Source organism: Alosa alosa, chromosome 6, assembly GCF_017589495.1.
Source record: "Alosa alosa isolate M-15738 ecotype Scorff River chromosome 6, AALO_Geno_1.1, whole genome shotgun sequence".
Lineage (NCBI taxonomy): Eukaryota > Metazoa > Chordata > Actinopteri > Clupeiformes > Clupeidae > Alosa > Alosa alosa.
The window spans coordinates 6155073-6168624 of record NC_063194.1 but is presented as its reverse complement, the minus strand read 5'-3'; the positions used below and the strand labels follow the sequence as shown (position 1 = coordinate 6168624).

The window sequence follows — 13552 nt, the reverse complement described above, 5'->3', positions numbered from 1 at the left end:
TTTCCACTGCTTATGGTGATACTCAATTGTCCATATGATCAGTTGATAGGTCTATAGCTACACATTCATCAGTTTTCACTTTAAAAAAAGCATAATATATTATTCTCCAACTTTGTATGGTTCCAGGCCAGTACTGCATGCTGAATATCTGTTAGCCTCACCCTTGTTATCTATCAGCTCAGGCTATTATCTAGGGTTGAACACTGGTCTTGAGCCCGCTCTTTTTGTTGTTCTGTCATTTGAACCAGCCTTCTGAGACAGACATGTCTGTGGTCTTTTAAAGAGAAGACAGCTTTGACTTTTACTGCTAAAAAAATTGGGGGGTAAGACGAAACCTTTTTACCGGATAAAATGTTTTTGTAAATGTGTCAATAAGAGTAGGTTACAATTATGATGTAAAAAAACCCCATGTAGATTGTCAATGACTGTATTGCCTGTCATTGACTGGCGTGCGTGCAATTGTTGGCTAGCAATTAGGCTATAATTAAAAGAAAAACACTCTCACACAGTCGTAGCAGCTAGCTAGGCCTACTGAAGATCAACAATAGGGTGGATGAGCGCATCACATCATGTCAACATCTCACAGACAGCAAAAATAGCATTAATTGGAACGTAAACAAATATTAAAATAATAATATATATATCTATATATATAAGTAATAATATCAGAGCCAGGTTTCAAGAAGAAACGACAAAATCCTACACATTAGGTTACATTCGTGTGGTAGGTAGGAACCATTGCATTGACCACAATAAAGTAGTCGGAAGGTATTTATGGACGCACTATCAACAATGAACATGGCGATATCCAGTAGCATTTAAGCTAAATGTAGAGTATGCCTATCAAATATTAGTTGTTATGAGAAAGCTGTATTTGTTGAGGTATAGATCTGTTGATTAAGATAATTAAAGCGATGGATTGACACAATTAACCTGTCCACTACGTCTTGAAAGGTGGGTATCATCATTAGGTTGCTAGAACTAGCGTATCTATCTAAGTTTAGTTTGACATCTGTCTGGTCTGGAAGCTAGCTATCGATAACAGAGTGGTTGCATGACAGAATGTTATCGGTCAACTGAAATGTTACATGCACCCAAAATAGGAAATATTTCTTGCTAAACTTTCACACTATGTCAAGAGAAAATTCAGTAATTTGGTCATGAATGATGTGACAAATCAATAAAGGCATTCCATGAAGCTAATTTTGCCAGAGGGTTGTTGTTACTATAGAAACGGTTCAATAAAGCTGAAGGTCAGAAGAAGTGGGGCAGTAGCAGAGCAGAGAAACTACAGGCGCGCGATTCGTATCATGCAAGAGTAAATAAACGGGTATTTTTAATTTCCATTATCTTTTCAGGAGGCATTTTTCTTAACTTGTACACCGAAACATAGCTTGTTGCTCATTCGTTTTATGGTATCATTCAACTTTTGCTGTGAGATAATGTAATCACCACTATCTGCATATTATGTTCACCTACAGGGTTTCTTTTTCAGTCGCTGGACGACCCTGAACTGGAAAATATGGTGCTGAAGATTTTCTTTCCCCAGTGCTGTAATATGGCCGACAGTGGCCTCTTGATTGGTCGCTGGCTCCCTGGCCATGACTCTGCTGTGGTCCTGGCTGTCATCCACTACCCGTTCATTCCCGGACAAGTCAAGAAGTACCTGAGCCAAATGCGCAGTGAGACAGATGTCGACCTCACTGTGCTGGGCTCCTGGAGCATGCCTAAAGAAGGCCAGGAAGGAATGGACAGCTTTCTGAAGGACCTCAGCACCATCTTCCCTCACAATCGCTGGCTTAAAATTAGCCGTGAGGTCGGCAAGAGTGGCTTCCACTGTGACATGGTAGGCAACGAGGGAACACTTTTCACGGATAAATCCAAAGGAAAGGATGAAAGTATCCCCAATGGAGAAAAGGACGGCGGTGACAATGGAGGTAGCAAGAAGATCATCTTCATCCACTACGACCAGCGCAAGGTGATGTTGTCTCAGCTCCACCCAGTCCATGAGGCCATACAGAACTCCAAAGCAGAGCCCTCTGAACTGCGTGCCATGTTCCAGACAGTGTCCCACAGCCAGGCGCTCTTCTTCCTGGATAGGTACGACGACGGGCCACTGAAGACCACCCACTGGCAGTCGGAGGGCAGGGAGGCCAGCATCGTAGTGGAGCTGCTCAAACAGGGCTCTGTTCCCCTGTGCATGCTCATCACGTGGATGCTGTCAGTCTGGCACTGGATATGTGGCATCAGGTGAGCTAGAACACACACACACACACACACACACACACAACACACACACTATACTGTCTTTATAAATGTGCCTGGCTTTAATTGCGTGATAGTGTTGTAAAATTGATGATGGTTGTGTCCTTTGGTTTTTTGCAGGATACTGAATACACGTCCTATCCAGTTCATTTCCAGCAAACTGTCGACTTGTGTGCAGCTGGGACACAGAACAGAGCATCTTCAAACTGTGGCATCTCCTAAAAAAGCCACCGGACACATGGATTTTATGAGGTGTGCATCAGATTAGATAAAAGTCCATTTTAAATAGGTAGCCAATATTGTATATTGCAAGGTAGTGTATTCTTATATATATATATACGTTAATATATTAATAATTTCCTTCTGCAGAAAGGCCAACATTTTTGTGTCCTTCTTTGTGGACATGGCTCTTGGACTGCTGCTAATATCTTGGCTCTACAGGGAAAATCGTATAGGACAATTTGCCAATACACTGGTACCAGTTGCAGATGTAAGTATTATGGGTCACACTTTACATGTATAGTCCACCCACAGACTATAAACAGATGCTCAGATCATCAAAAACTATCTGTTAACCAGGGCTTAAAATTAATTTTTCAAAATGGGGGGGAATTCCCCCCTTAGGTTATTCATGTAGGGGGGATTTACACAATTTGGGGGTGGAGGGGGGGTCGATTCTGATACCAAGTCAAGAATTGCGATTTCAATACTTCGATACTTTTTTTTAAAAAGTGTTTGATTTTGGGGCCCCCACCACCCTGACGTCATCAGTAATATATACTGAAGTGGGATCATTCACAACAGTGGACATCCTAGATTCTGCTTGACTCTCTCCACACACACAAACATACACTGAAAATGATAGCTTATGTGATATGTTTCTATCATATATTTTTGAATTCATATAGAGTGTATTTATTTAATAATGCATTTTTTTTAAAGTATAGCATTTTACTAGTAATTACTAGTAGCTAAACATATTTAGTAATTTGAATGCCTCATATTGACGTTTAACCAATAACACTTAGGCATATCTTTAATGTGGTGTGTAGGTTGAGTGCACATTGCTGATGAGTAGGTGTAATTGAGTGCCTGTCACTTTAAGAAAATACGTGAGATTAATTCTATGGAGTAATTAGCCCCCCTTCAACCTGACGGTTTTAGGCTATAGTCGCTAGTGAATAAAAGTTGTGCACAGTGCGGTATGTGTATGCAAATCATTATGTTTTCTATGTCATTAGATACAATAAATGTTGAAAAAACTAACATGTCGAAGACAATCTTTCTGGGATCAAGTGTTGACGTGACCTGACTGAGCTAGCAGGATAGTTACCAAGGAGCTCTTTCCAGATGTAAAAGTTTGCCATGGTAGCGTAGCCTATTTGCGTAAGCGCAAATTTCTCTCTCTCTCTCTCTCTCTCTCTCTCGTGTGTGTGTGCGTCTGCATGAGGCTATGTTCAATTCAACTCGGTAGTTGATCAGTCCGGTCAATAGCACCGCATTCACGCCACTTAATGATTAGGCTATATTAACGTCATCAGACAGGCTGTAAAAGTGTATGCGGGAATTTCTCGCATTATGATGGCTAGAGTTGCGGGACTTGAACAAATTATGCGCAATACCCGCAATCCCGCAGTGAAATTTAAGCCCTGGTTAACACTGTTAACTACAATTTACGGTTAAGGTTAAGGTAAGGACTTGGATTTGGTTAAGGTGATGTTAAGTAATTGTTCAACAACGATTTTTCATATTGAATTTGAATTTTGAATTTTACCAGATGATATATTAAGTCTCTGTGGGCGGCCTATCCAAGTAAACTGTATTATTATGAGACTGCTTATGAGGAGTACTAACTAATACGTCTTGAATGTAGAGAAGTGTGATAAAACTGCTCATCAGTAAGTCATCTAGGATGAAAGTGTCTGCCAGATCAACAAATATAATGTGAAACTTATATACTTACTGACAGAATGCTTGCAACAAGTAGCATAGTGGCATTTTTATCTTGTAAGTGGCTTAAAACATCTGTTAACTTCTAAATGTTTAGCATGTTGCCAAAGAGCTTCAGGAGCTGCTGCAGTGGCTGATGGGGGCACCAGCTGGCCTGAAGATGAACAAGGCTCTGGATGAAGTGCTGGGCCGCTTCTTCCTCTATCACATCCACCTGTGGATCAGTGAGTTTTGGCTCTCTGTAACTTCATCTAGCTTATTATGCTGTACTTTGTGCTCACTTTAGTGGGTAACAAAATAAACTAGATAAAGACGTGTTTTAATTGCAGACATTACCAACTGCATCTTATATAAACACTAAAACAAACAGTAATCAGTTCCTGGCACAGTTTTGTACTTTTGTACTGTTAATAAAACCAAGTATTTGGGCTGATCAATAACCCTGTTTTGTTTGCAGGCTACATCCACCTGATGTCTCCCTTCATTGAGATGATCCTGTGGTATGTAGGGCTCTCTGCCTGCCTGGGGTTGACCTTTGCTCTGTCGGTACTGTCAGACATTGTTGCCCTGTTGACCTTTCACATCTACTGCTTCTACGTCTATGGGGCCAGGTAAGGCTCACTTTCATATTTTGTATTGGTACCTTGCCGGACTGTCCATTTGTATGATGGATTATTGTGAGATCATGTGCACTTCTTACCAGCAGAGGGCAGTATTTGTCAGGCCATTTAGTGGAGGTCTTTCAAATGTTAGGTGAAATGTTTTCAACACTCATAGCATTGAATTGTCCATCTCTAAATCTCAAGGAGGGAAAAACAAGTTTTATCTGTGGAAATGACCGTAATCAAAAGATTGATGGAATTATATTTGAATTTTTGAAATGCAGTGCTAGCCTGATCCTCACAGTTTACAGTTGATCATGAATCCATATGATATCTTTAAACATAATGTCTATATGATCATGCAAACAGCCTAAGGTGATGTGATTTTGCTGAGGTTTCCTGTTTCCTCTGAAGATACCATCTGTGGCAGTTAGCCATGTAGAACTCAGCACCTTTGGATGTTTAGAATACAAACAGCCACTTGAATGGAAAACTGTAAACGATACACAAATGAAGTGAGTGTTGTAAAGGTCAGCTATTTCACCTATCCCAAGCCCCTCCACAACAACAGCCCTAGGTTCCTCTCTGCACCTGGACTTGTATATTTAGAGTGGACTTCTCCACCGTGACTATAAGCATTTTGCGGTCCTGTGTGTCTGGACAATACGTGTCTTGTTTTACTTTGCTCTTTTGAACCCAGGAGAGTATCACAAAACGTATTTCACTTCTCATTACAATTTTAAATGCATCACACTTCTATCTAAACCAATGACACGAATGCATTATAAGTCGTGCTCAAGGTTTTCCCATGGTGAAACCTCGGAGGATCTGTGTGATTGCTAATGGAGCTGGAGGCCTAGTGTGAGTCTGTCAATGTCAGGCTGGGTTGTTGTGTGCTGTTGGTCTAGACTCCTGTGACTGAAGCTGTAGACACCCAATCAATCACAGACGGTTACTCTCAGGTGGCATCTAGTAATTAAATACCCCTCTCTTCATCAAAATAGGCAACTTAAATACCCCAATGGTAAATAGGTAGCGCACACACGTCTCAAATGGACTCATCTGGATTTCACAATTTATTTTTGACCAGGGAAGAAACAAAAAATAGAAACTAGATAGAAAAGAAAGAAACTATTGCTCATCTTACAGGAAACACCAGACTGGTTCATGAGCTCTGTGAGAGGCTACAGTGCTGTTCTCCTTGGTCATCGTCACTCGAGATCTCGTCATCCAAGTAGGGCCGCCTGTGCTGTGGTCATGATGAGCTCACGGTGTGTTGACTGGCCCTGCAGGTTGTACTGCCTGAAGATCTACGGCCTGGCCTCCCTCTGGCGTCTCTTCCGGGGCAAGAAGTGGAATGTGCTGAGGCAGCGTGTGGATTCCTGCTCCTACGATCTGGACCAGGTACGACTCAGTGGAGCCTTATCGCTCATTCCTCACCAGGGGTGCGTTCCCTAAATGCAAAGTTGCTAAGTTAGCAACTTTGTTGGTTGCAATGCAATTTCCCATTGCCAACCAACTAATTTGCTAACAGATTAGCAACTATGCTTTTGGGAAACGCACCCCAGAGTGTGAGTTAGGCAGTTGAAGGAATACGTTTTATGTCTTAAGTGCACAGAGACCTTGGACAGTACAACTACACAATAACTGCTTTCAGACCTACGTGTAAGTCCATATGTTCTGCGGATGTCAAGCAGTTGGGCCGTATATTTGAACAACATAACCATGTGTTCAACCACGTTCAACCTGTTCAACCACACAGAATCTGTTAATGTGCGTCGTGTCGTTCACACATTTGACCGCATAATGTCAGCATGTTAGCATCATATCTGAATCACTCGAAGGGTCGGACCTCCGTTTGGCAAAGCTCCGCATATACTGCGGAGGACGTGTCTGAAAGCAGCTAATGTGTAGTTGCGACAGTGTGAGACACTGATGAAGGCCTAATGGCTGAAACATTTGTTTGTTACCCCTGTCGCTACTAAAGAAAATATTAAAAAGAAAAAAATTCTTGGAGTGCAACTTTTTTTTGATTTTGTAAATGAGTCAGCCCCCACAAACAGACTAACTGTTACTTTTGCCTTCTCTGTCAAAGCCTTAAATTCTGAGGTACCCTGCCTACAATATCCAACCATATTTGATTCCATTCCACTAAGTGTATCATCTCTCTCGACCTGTCAAATCTTCATATAATGACTACTCACGTAGAAAAACACAAGGAAACCTTATATCACCTCCACCTCCCAAAACACAGAAACCAACAAGCATTACATTAATACACAGGATTAGATGTTAAAATCCCTTTTGCCAAAATCCAAGGTAAAAACACATTCAGAAGCCCCAACTCAAATTAACTTTAAAAAGCACAAATCTGCCAACAAATGGTCACAAACACAAGACAAATGGCCATTCCAACAGCAGTATATAGTATGCGGCATGTCATTGGGTTATCAAGTGGGCACCCTCATTCACCGATGTTTCGTAAGATAAGATAAGATAAGATAATCCTTTATTTGTCTCCCAAGGGAGAAATTTGCATTGTTACAGCGTCCAAGACAATGAAGGAAAAGAGACTTACAGACAACCCCCATACATCTTCAGTAGGACATGCAGCAAATACACATACACAAATACACATTCCTTGGGGCATGCTTCCCAGCACCATACCTGTTTGAGCTCATGTGGGGAAAGCACAACCACCATGTACAGCCATTTATCGCAGTAACAGACAGTCTTATCATCCTACTACGCACTAATGCTAAATACATAAAATAAATAAATACAACAACAACAAGGATAACCTTTTCTAATGGGAACCCACAGTTCTTAAGAATAGTTACATTGTCCTTGTGTAATGTATAAAACTGTATAAAAAAGTAGTCAGTAAAACATCTCCAGTAGTTCTAAAGTGCCTTGTGCTCTATTGGGGTGGTGTTTATTATACAATCTAACTGCAGTGGGTAGGAAGGACCGGTGATGTCTCTCCTTTATACACACAGGGTGTAGCAGCCTGTCACTGAAACAGCTGCTCAGCGTTGACCAGTGACATGCATTGGGTGGACTTCGTGACCCAGCATAGATGTCAGTTTAAGCTACCATCCTGCTCTCTCCCACTATCTCTATTGAGTCCAGCTTGCATCCCAGAACAGCACTAGCCCTCTTAATGAGTTTATTCAACTTCCTCCTGTCGGCAGCTGAGATGCCACTCCCCCAACATACTACTGCATAAAAAATGGCTGATGCCACCACTGAATTGTAAAATGTTCTCAAAAGCTCCCCCTGAACCCCAAAAGATCTGAGTCGCCTCAGCAGATACAGCCTACTCATGCCCTTTTTATAGAGTGAAACCAGCGTCTTGGAGACACTCGCCTCCATGCTGCCACCATATTACCACATTGAAATATCCAATACCCAAAATACTCTTAACCAGCCTAGGTATGGTCTAGGTTGGTCCGTCCCGTTGATGTGGACTGAACCATAGCCATAAAAACCCTAGCCAACCACCATCAACCTAGGCACAGCCCACCACAAACACAAAACAAATGAGCCAGTTAGCTTACCTTAACTTACGCCCCATGTTGCCACCATATTACCTCAATAAACATCCAAATACTCTTAACCAACCTAGGCATGGTCTAGGTTGGCTAGGTTGGGCTTAAATTGTATCTTCTAATTGGGTGCTTTGAGGATAATACAAGAAAAATAGAAAAAATAAATCACTTTTAAGACATATTGGATAGTTGATTCTGCTGAGACCGTTGCATCTTAATAATTTAAGCACACATTCTGAATGTTCTTCCACTTGTTTTGTAGTTGTTCATCGGGACGCTGCTCTTCACCATTCTGCTCTTCCTGTTACCCACTACAGCCCTATACTACCTGGTCTTCACCTTGGTGAGTCCTTCAAATACCAGTGTTGTTTTCCATGTGTAGCTTCAGTTCAGATAATTATGGGATGTGCATCTCTGCGGAATTGAACTTGTGAAATGAAGATTGCTTTATTTAAATTTCAAACATTGATATTCCAGTCCACAACACTCACACTACATTGCAAGATGGAGTACAGCAGAGCCTCAATAAATTACGAAAATCAGAGAAACCACATCAACTTTTAATCCTCCTTGTAAGATTCATGAACCTCTCTCACGATTATAAGACACTTCACTAGAGTGGCATAAAAACTCTTCTTCCTCCTCCTCGCTCAGCTCTGACCTTCATCATAGTATTTGGGACTGTGCGCTCTTCACACCACTTTCACAGAGAATATCAATGACCATTTGCTCAGTCTGTCAGTTTGGCGCTGTGAATGATTTTAGATCATTTACACGCATTAGAAAATACCAGAAAAGTGCTTATATTGTTATTGCCAGATTACCTCTCATACTTGATTGTAGCAAAGTTGCAACATTATGATAATGGATATTGAGTTTGAAAGTGTTTCTCTTAAGGGTCTGCCCTTCTGGGTAGTGGTGGTGATGGTGGTGGAGGTGAGGGGCGTAAAAGCCCTATGGCTTCAAGGTCAAAGAGAGGTCAGTTAGACACAGCAGGTGTTCATGCTGATTTATGAGATACGTCAGATCAGAACAGTGTCATCTCCCACCTCTCCATCGTGGATAGTGCAAGGGAAGACATACAGTATGAAGGACATTTTGCAGTTCATTTTTCATATTCAAGTACTGTGAATGGTTGTATTTCTCCTGACCAACTCTTTAAATATCAGTGAAGAGAGAGGAATGCATAGCCGGCCTGGTTACCCCCTGAGTTCCCTCAGGACTGCCCTGCTTCACACCTTTTCCCATGATACAGCATGCAGTCCAGCAGTATTATTAAAAGCATGGTAATCAGATTGGCTCGTTGTCTGCCATCACTGAAAATGTGAATGGGAGCTAAATATACTCCCATTCACAGAAAGTGGTTGAATTGATCTGCTATTTAGGGAGAGGCATAGTTGGAAGTGAGCTTTAATCTGATCTGATCCCACTCTGTCTCTGCAGCTTCGTCTAGTGGTGGTGCTGTTCCAAGGCCTGATTCACCTCAGTGTTGACCTTATCAACTCTTTCCCTCTGTTTGCCATGGGGCTGCGCGTGTGTCGGCCTTACAGGCTTGCAGGTGAGCTGGGTATTGTCAGGTGCAGCTGGTGTTGTGCCACCTGTTGTAACATCTGGACCACATAAGTTCATTTTAAAATGTCATAGTATCGGTGTTGGACTGTAATTTGCTGGTCATTGTTGCATTTGGTTATCAACCGAAACTCTGAATATCTGAGTTTAAAACCGTATGCATATAGTTATAACATTACAATGATGCTTGCTCAAATTAATGAAAGTTAATAAAGTAAAGTCAAGACAACAGGCCTAAACGACCTAAAGTACTTTACAGTTGAGGTAGTAAAGTATAAGTATAAGTATATATACTTTTTTGATCCCGTGAGGGAAATTTGGTCTCTGCATTTAACCCAATCGGTGAATTAGTGAAACACAGCACACAGTGAACACACAGTGAGGTGAAGCACACACTAATCCCGGCGCAGTGAGCTGCCTGCTACAATGGCTTTCGGGGAGCAGTGAGGGGTTAGGTGCCTTGCTCAAGGGCACTTCAGCCGCGGCCCACTGGTCGGGGCTCGAATCGGCAACCCTCCGGTTACAAGTCCAGAGTGCTAACCAGTGGGCCACGGCTGCCCCATAAAGAGTTGACAATAAGGAAATACATTTAAGGAGCAAGGAGATAATGGCAAGACAGGGCAGGGATAAAAAAAGGATAAGAAATAAAATAAGGTAATGCCTAAAATATGAGATTAAAAATAAGATAAATAGTAAAATAAAGAAATAAAATAAATGTTTATATTAGGGCTTTAGAAGGGAACTGTAGTGTGTTAATGAAGCTACTCTATTTGTTAAGTGTGATCTGATGCATCCTTCCTTGTTGACGTAGTTTGTTTGTGTCTTTACAGAGGGGGTAAAATTTAGAGTGTTGACTCAGGAGCCTGGGACTCCGCTTCATCTGTTAATGGAGGTGGGTTTAATTTATTCATTATTAGCATAATGCTGTTGACATTACTGTTGCAGCGGGCCTTTAGTTGGAGATCCAGATCCAGAAGCCGGATTTGGCTTCTTAATTCATTTATGTTCGCAGTTCCATGTTGAATTATTAGTGTGAAGACTTTGGGGAATGACACCAAGGGCAGTGTAACTGCTCTAATACCCAGTTGATTTCTGTGTAATTCAGACCTAGATAAAACATTATTATAGATTCACTTTATTCTGCACCATCACCCTATCCTTGCTCGTCTCTCCTCCCATTTCTTTCGTCTGTCTCTCTCTCACACACACACACACACACACACACACACACACACACACACACACACACACACACACACACACACACACTCCCTCTATCGTGTCTTTGTCCAGATCAATCCTATAAAGTGCAGCACGGTGGTGCAGTTCTACCGGACGCCCACCTACAGCTGCTACCCCAGGGACTCGTGGGGAGCCCTGTGCAAGAAGCTCTTTGTGGGAGAGCTCATCTATCCCTGGAGGCACAAGAGCAGCACCAAAATGGACTGAGGCCTCAGAGGACAAGCCAAGAGCAGGACCAAAACAACAAGCAAACAAGCACTGCTGGGGACACAGGGACAGAAGGGCATAGGCAGACATGTGTAGGGCAGGGGGGATGTTTCCTTTATTTTTCCCTCCGGAAGCAAAAAAGCAATAGCTGCTAATATAATATTATGTTACAGATAGTGAATTAATAGAGATTATAGGATAGAAAGGTACAATCTAGTATTGTGTATTTACTTAGACTTCATTCACAAAATGCAGTAATTTTTGAAAGTGTAATTTAGGATTATTTAAACAAATTATTTTCTACATGCAAATCTTTTTTTTTATTATTGAAATGTCAGAGACCATTTTTAACATTATGAATATTTGCAAAAAAAAGATAAATGACCTGAAATAATGAAATGTACTTGATTATTATGTGTATTTCATAGTTTATTTTTTAGTAGGTGAATTGTGCCATCACAGTAAGAGAACATGTCAGACATACGTATTTTACAACCTGTAACCATGGCGAGGACATGCCATCCAATTTGATTTGCTGCAGGGAAAATAAACCAACTCTGATTCCAATCATTTGACCAGGAAGACAAACCGTTGACCTTCCACTCGGTCTGTCGTTTAGCACTGCCACCATCTGATTGTTTCTTCCCAGGCTGCTATTTCTCACACTCACTCCAATCACCAGATAGTATTTGTCCAGGGAGAACAGGGAGCAGATGATGATTGATGAAGCTTTGTAGTACCTAGGTGCTTTGTTAAAGCAGGTCCATAAATCCTTGCTGTTCCTGACTGTGGATATTTTGAATGGATTGATCAACTCAACAGTTGCTAAAACACTGGAGATATATATATATATATATATATATATATATCTGTTTTATGTGCCTACGTTTAGACTAAGATGGCCCCTGAGACTATGCATAGATTTAATGTTGACAGAAATAAGCATAGTACACTGTTAGTGGAATTATGACTTGACCTCAAATCCAGGCTGAACTTTAATTTGTTTAATTTTTGTGTTGTTTTAATTTGGTAATGGAAATGATTTGGGTGTACTTCAACTGTATTATTAAAAATCATTAACATTTCTAATTAAATTAAATTAAATTAAATTAAATTAAATTAAATTTCTGATTCATGACTATGTAATTTTGCTCTTATGACCTGCACTTGTAATCTGTTCATGGTGCACGCAAAAGCTGTGTGTGTGTGTGTGTGTGTGTCTGTGTGTGTCTGAGGGAGGGTGTGTGTGTGTGTGTGTGTGTGTGTGTGTGTGTGTGTCTGAGGGAGGTGTGTGTGTGTGTGTGTGTCCCTTAAGGTCTGAGGGAGGTGTGTGTGTGTGTGTGTGTCTGAGGGAGGTGTGTGTGTGTGTGTCTGTGTCTGTGTGTGTGTGTCTGAGGGAGGTTGTTGTGTTGGTGAAACAAACACAGGTGTGTCCCATGAATTGCCCTGTTGAGAATGTGAGCAGACAGGACTGGAAAACTGATGATGAATGTCACCACATACCAGCAAGACCCACCACCCACGAGGTTCCACTGACAACCTGGTAGTAGGGCTGCAATATTTGCAAAACATATCTAATTTAGATTCCCCTCCCCCTGACAGATATTACTTAATATAATAATATTATTATTATATGCAATATAATTTTTGAAAGTCAAACTTCAGTTCGATATTCCAAATCTCACTTTAAGTTGGGCCACTTCTGATTGGTGAGCAATGAGCATGCCTTATGCATTAGAAGCACAGCAGTCCTGTCAGGTGAACTTCACTGTCTGACACACAAAGAGGATGACATGAATATAAAAATCTGTAAAAAGATGTGACAAGATTAACCATTGGGACTGAGTTGCAAGTTGCACAATTAATTTCTGCCTTTGCATTAGCTCAAATTGCGATTTTGATTAGAAATCAGTTACTTGTGCAGCTCTACCTAGTTCCATTAAAAACCTGCAATATATTCAACAATGATGTGGCTGTTTATCATTACGTGATATTAGGTCACTGTGGCACATCACAAATGAGTAGTGACTGTTTAACCTTTTAATTGACCTATATATTATTCTGACCTAGCATTCTGATAAGATTATGAGATCAGGCTCATAGATGAAGCCATGTTGAATTTGGCTTTTAGTGAAATAAATATTGTAAAGGGCTGCCTTACAGCTG

The 13552-nt window shown here is 41.1% G+C and overlaps 1 protein-coding gene across 4 annotated transcripts; it reads left to right on the top strand.

The window, feature by feature from the left end:
* The first annotated feature begins 779 nt into the window (after positions 1-779).
* pigq (phosphatidylinositol glycan anchor biosynthesis, class Q) lies at positions 780-12524 on the top strand. 4 transcript variants are annotated; one of them, XM_048246953.1, is made up of 12 exons: positions 780-954; positions 1232-1318; positions 1482-2250; positions 2386-2517; positions 2635-2755; positions 4313-4439; positions 4673-4826; positions 6110-6221; positions 8631-8711; positions 9812-9926; positions 10768-10829; positions 11231-12524. In XM_048246953.1, the coding sequence occupies exons 3-12, from the start codon at positions 1523-1525 to the stop codon at positions 11384-11386; spliced, it is 1788 nt and encodes a 595-aa protein (XP_048102910.1). In that variant the 5' UTR covers positions 780-954; positions 1232-1318; positions 1482-1522; the 3' UTR covers positions 11387-12524. The 4 variants fall into 4 exon arrangements, with proteins under 4 accessions (XP_048102910.1, XP_048102911.1, XP_048102912.1 ...); XM_048246954.1 differs by having other exon boundaries at positions 1232-1330; XM_048246955.1 differs by lacking the exon at positions 1232-1318 and having other exon boundaries at positions 1496-2250.
* The last annotated feature ends 1028 nt before the right edge of the window (positions 12525-13552 follow it).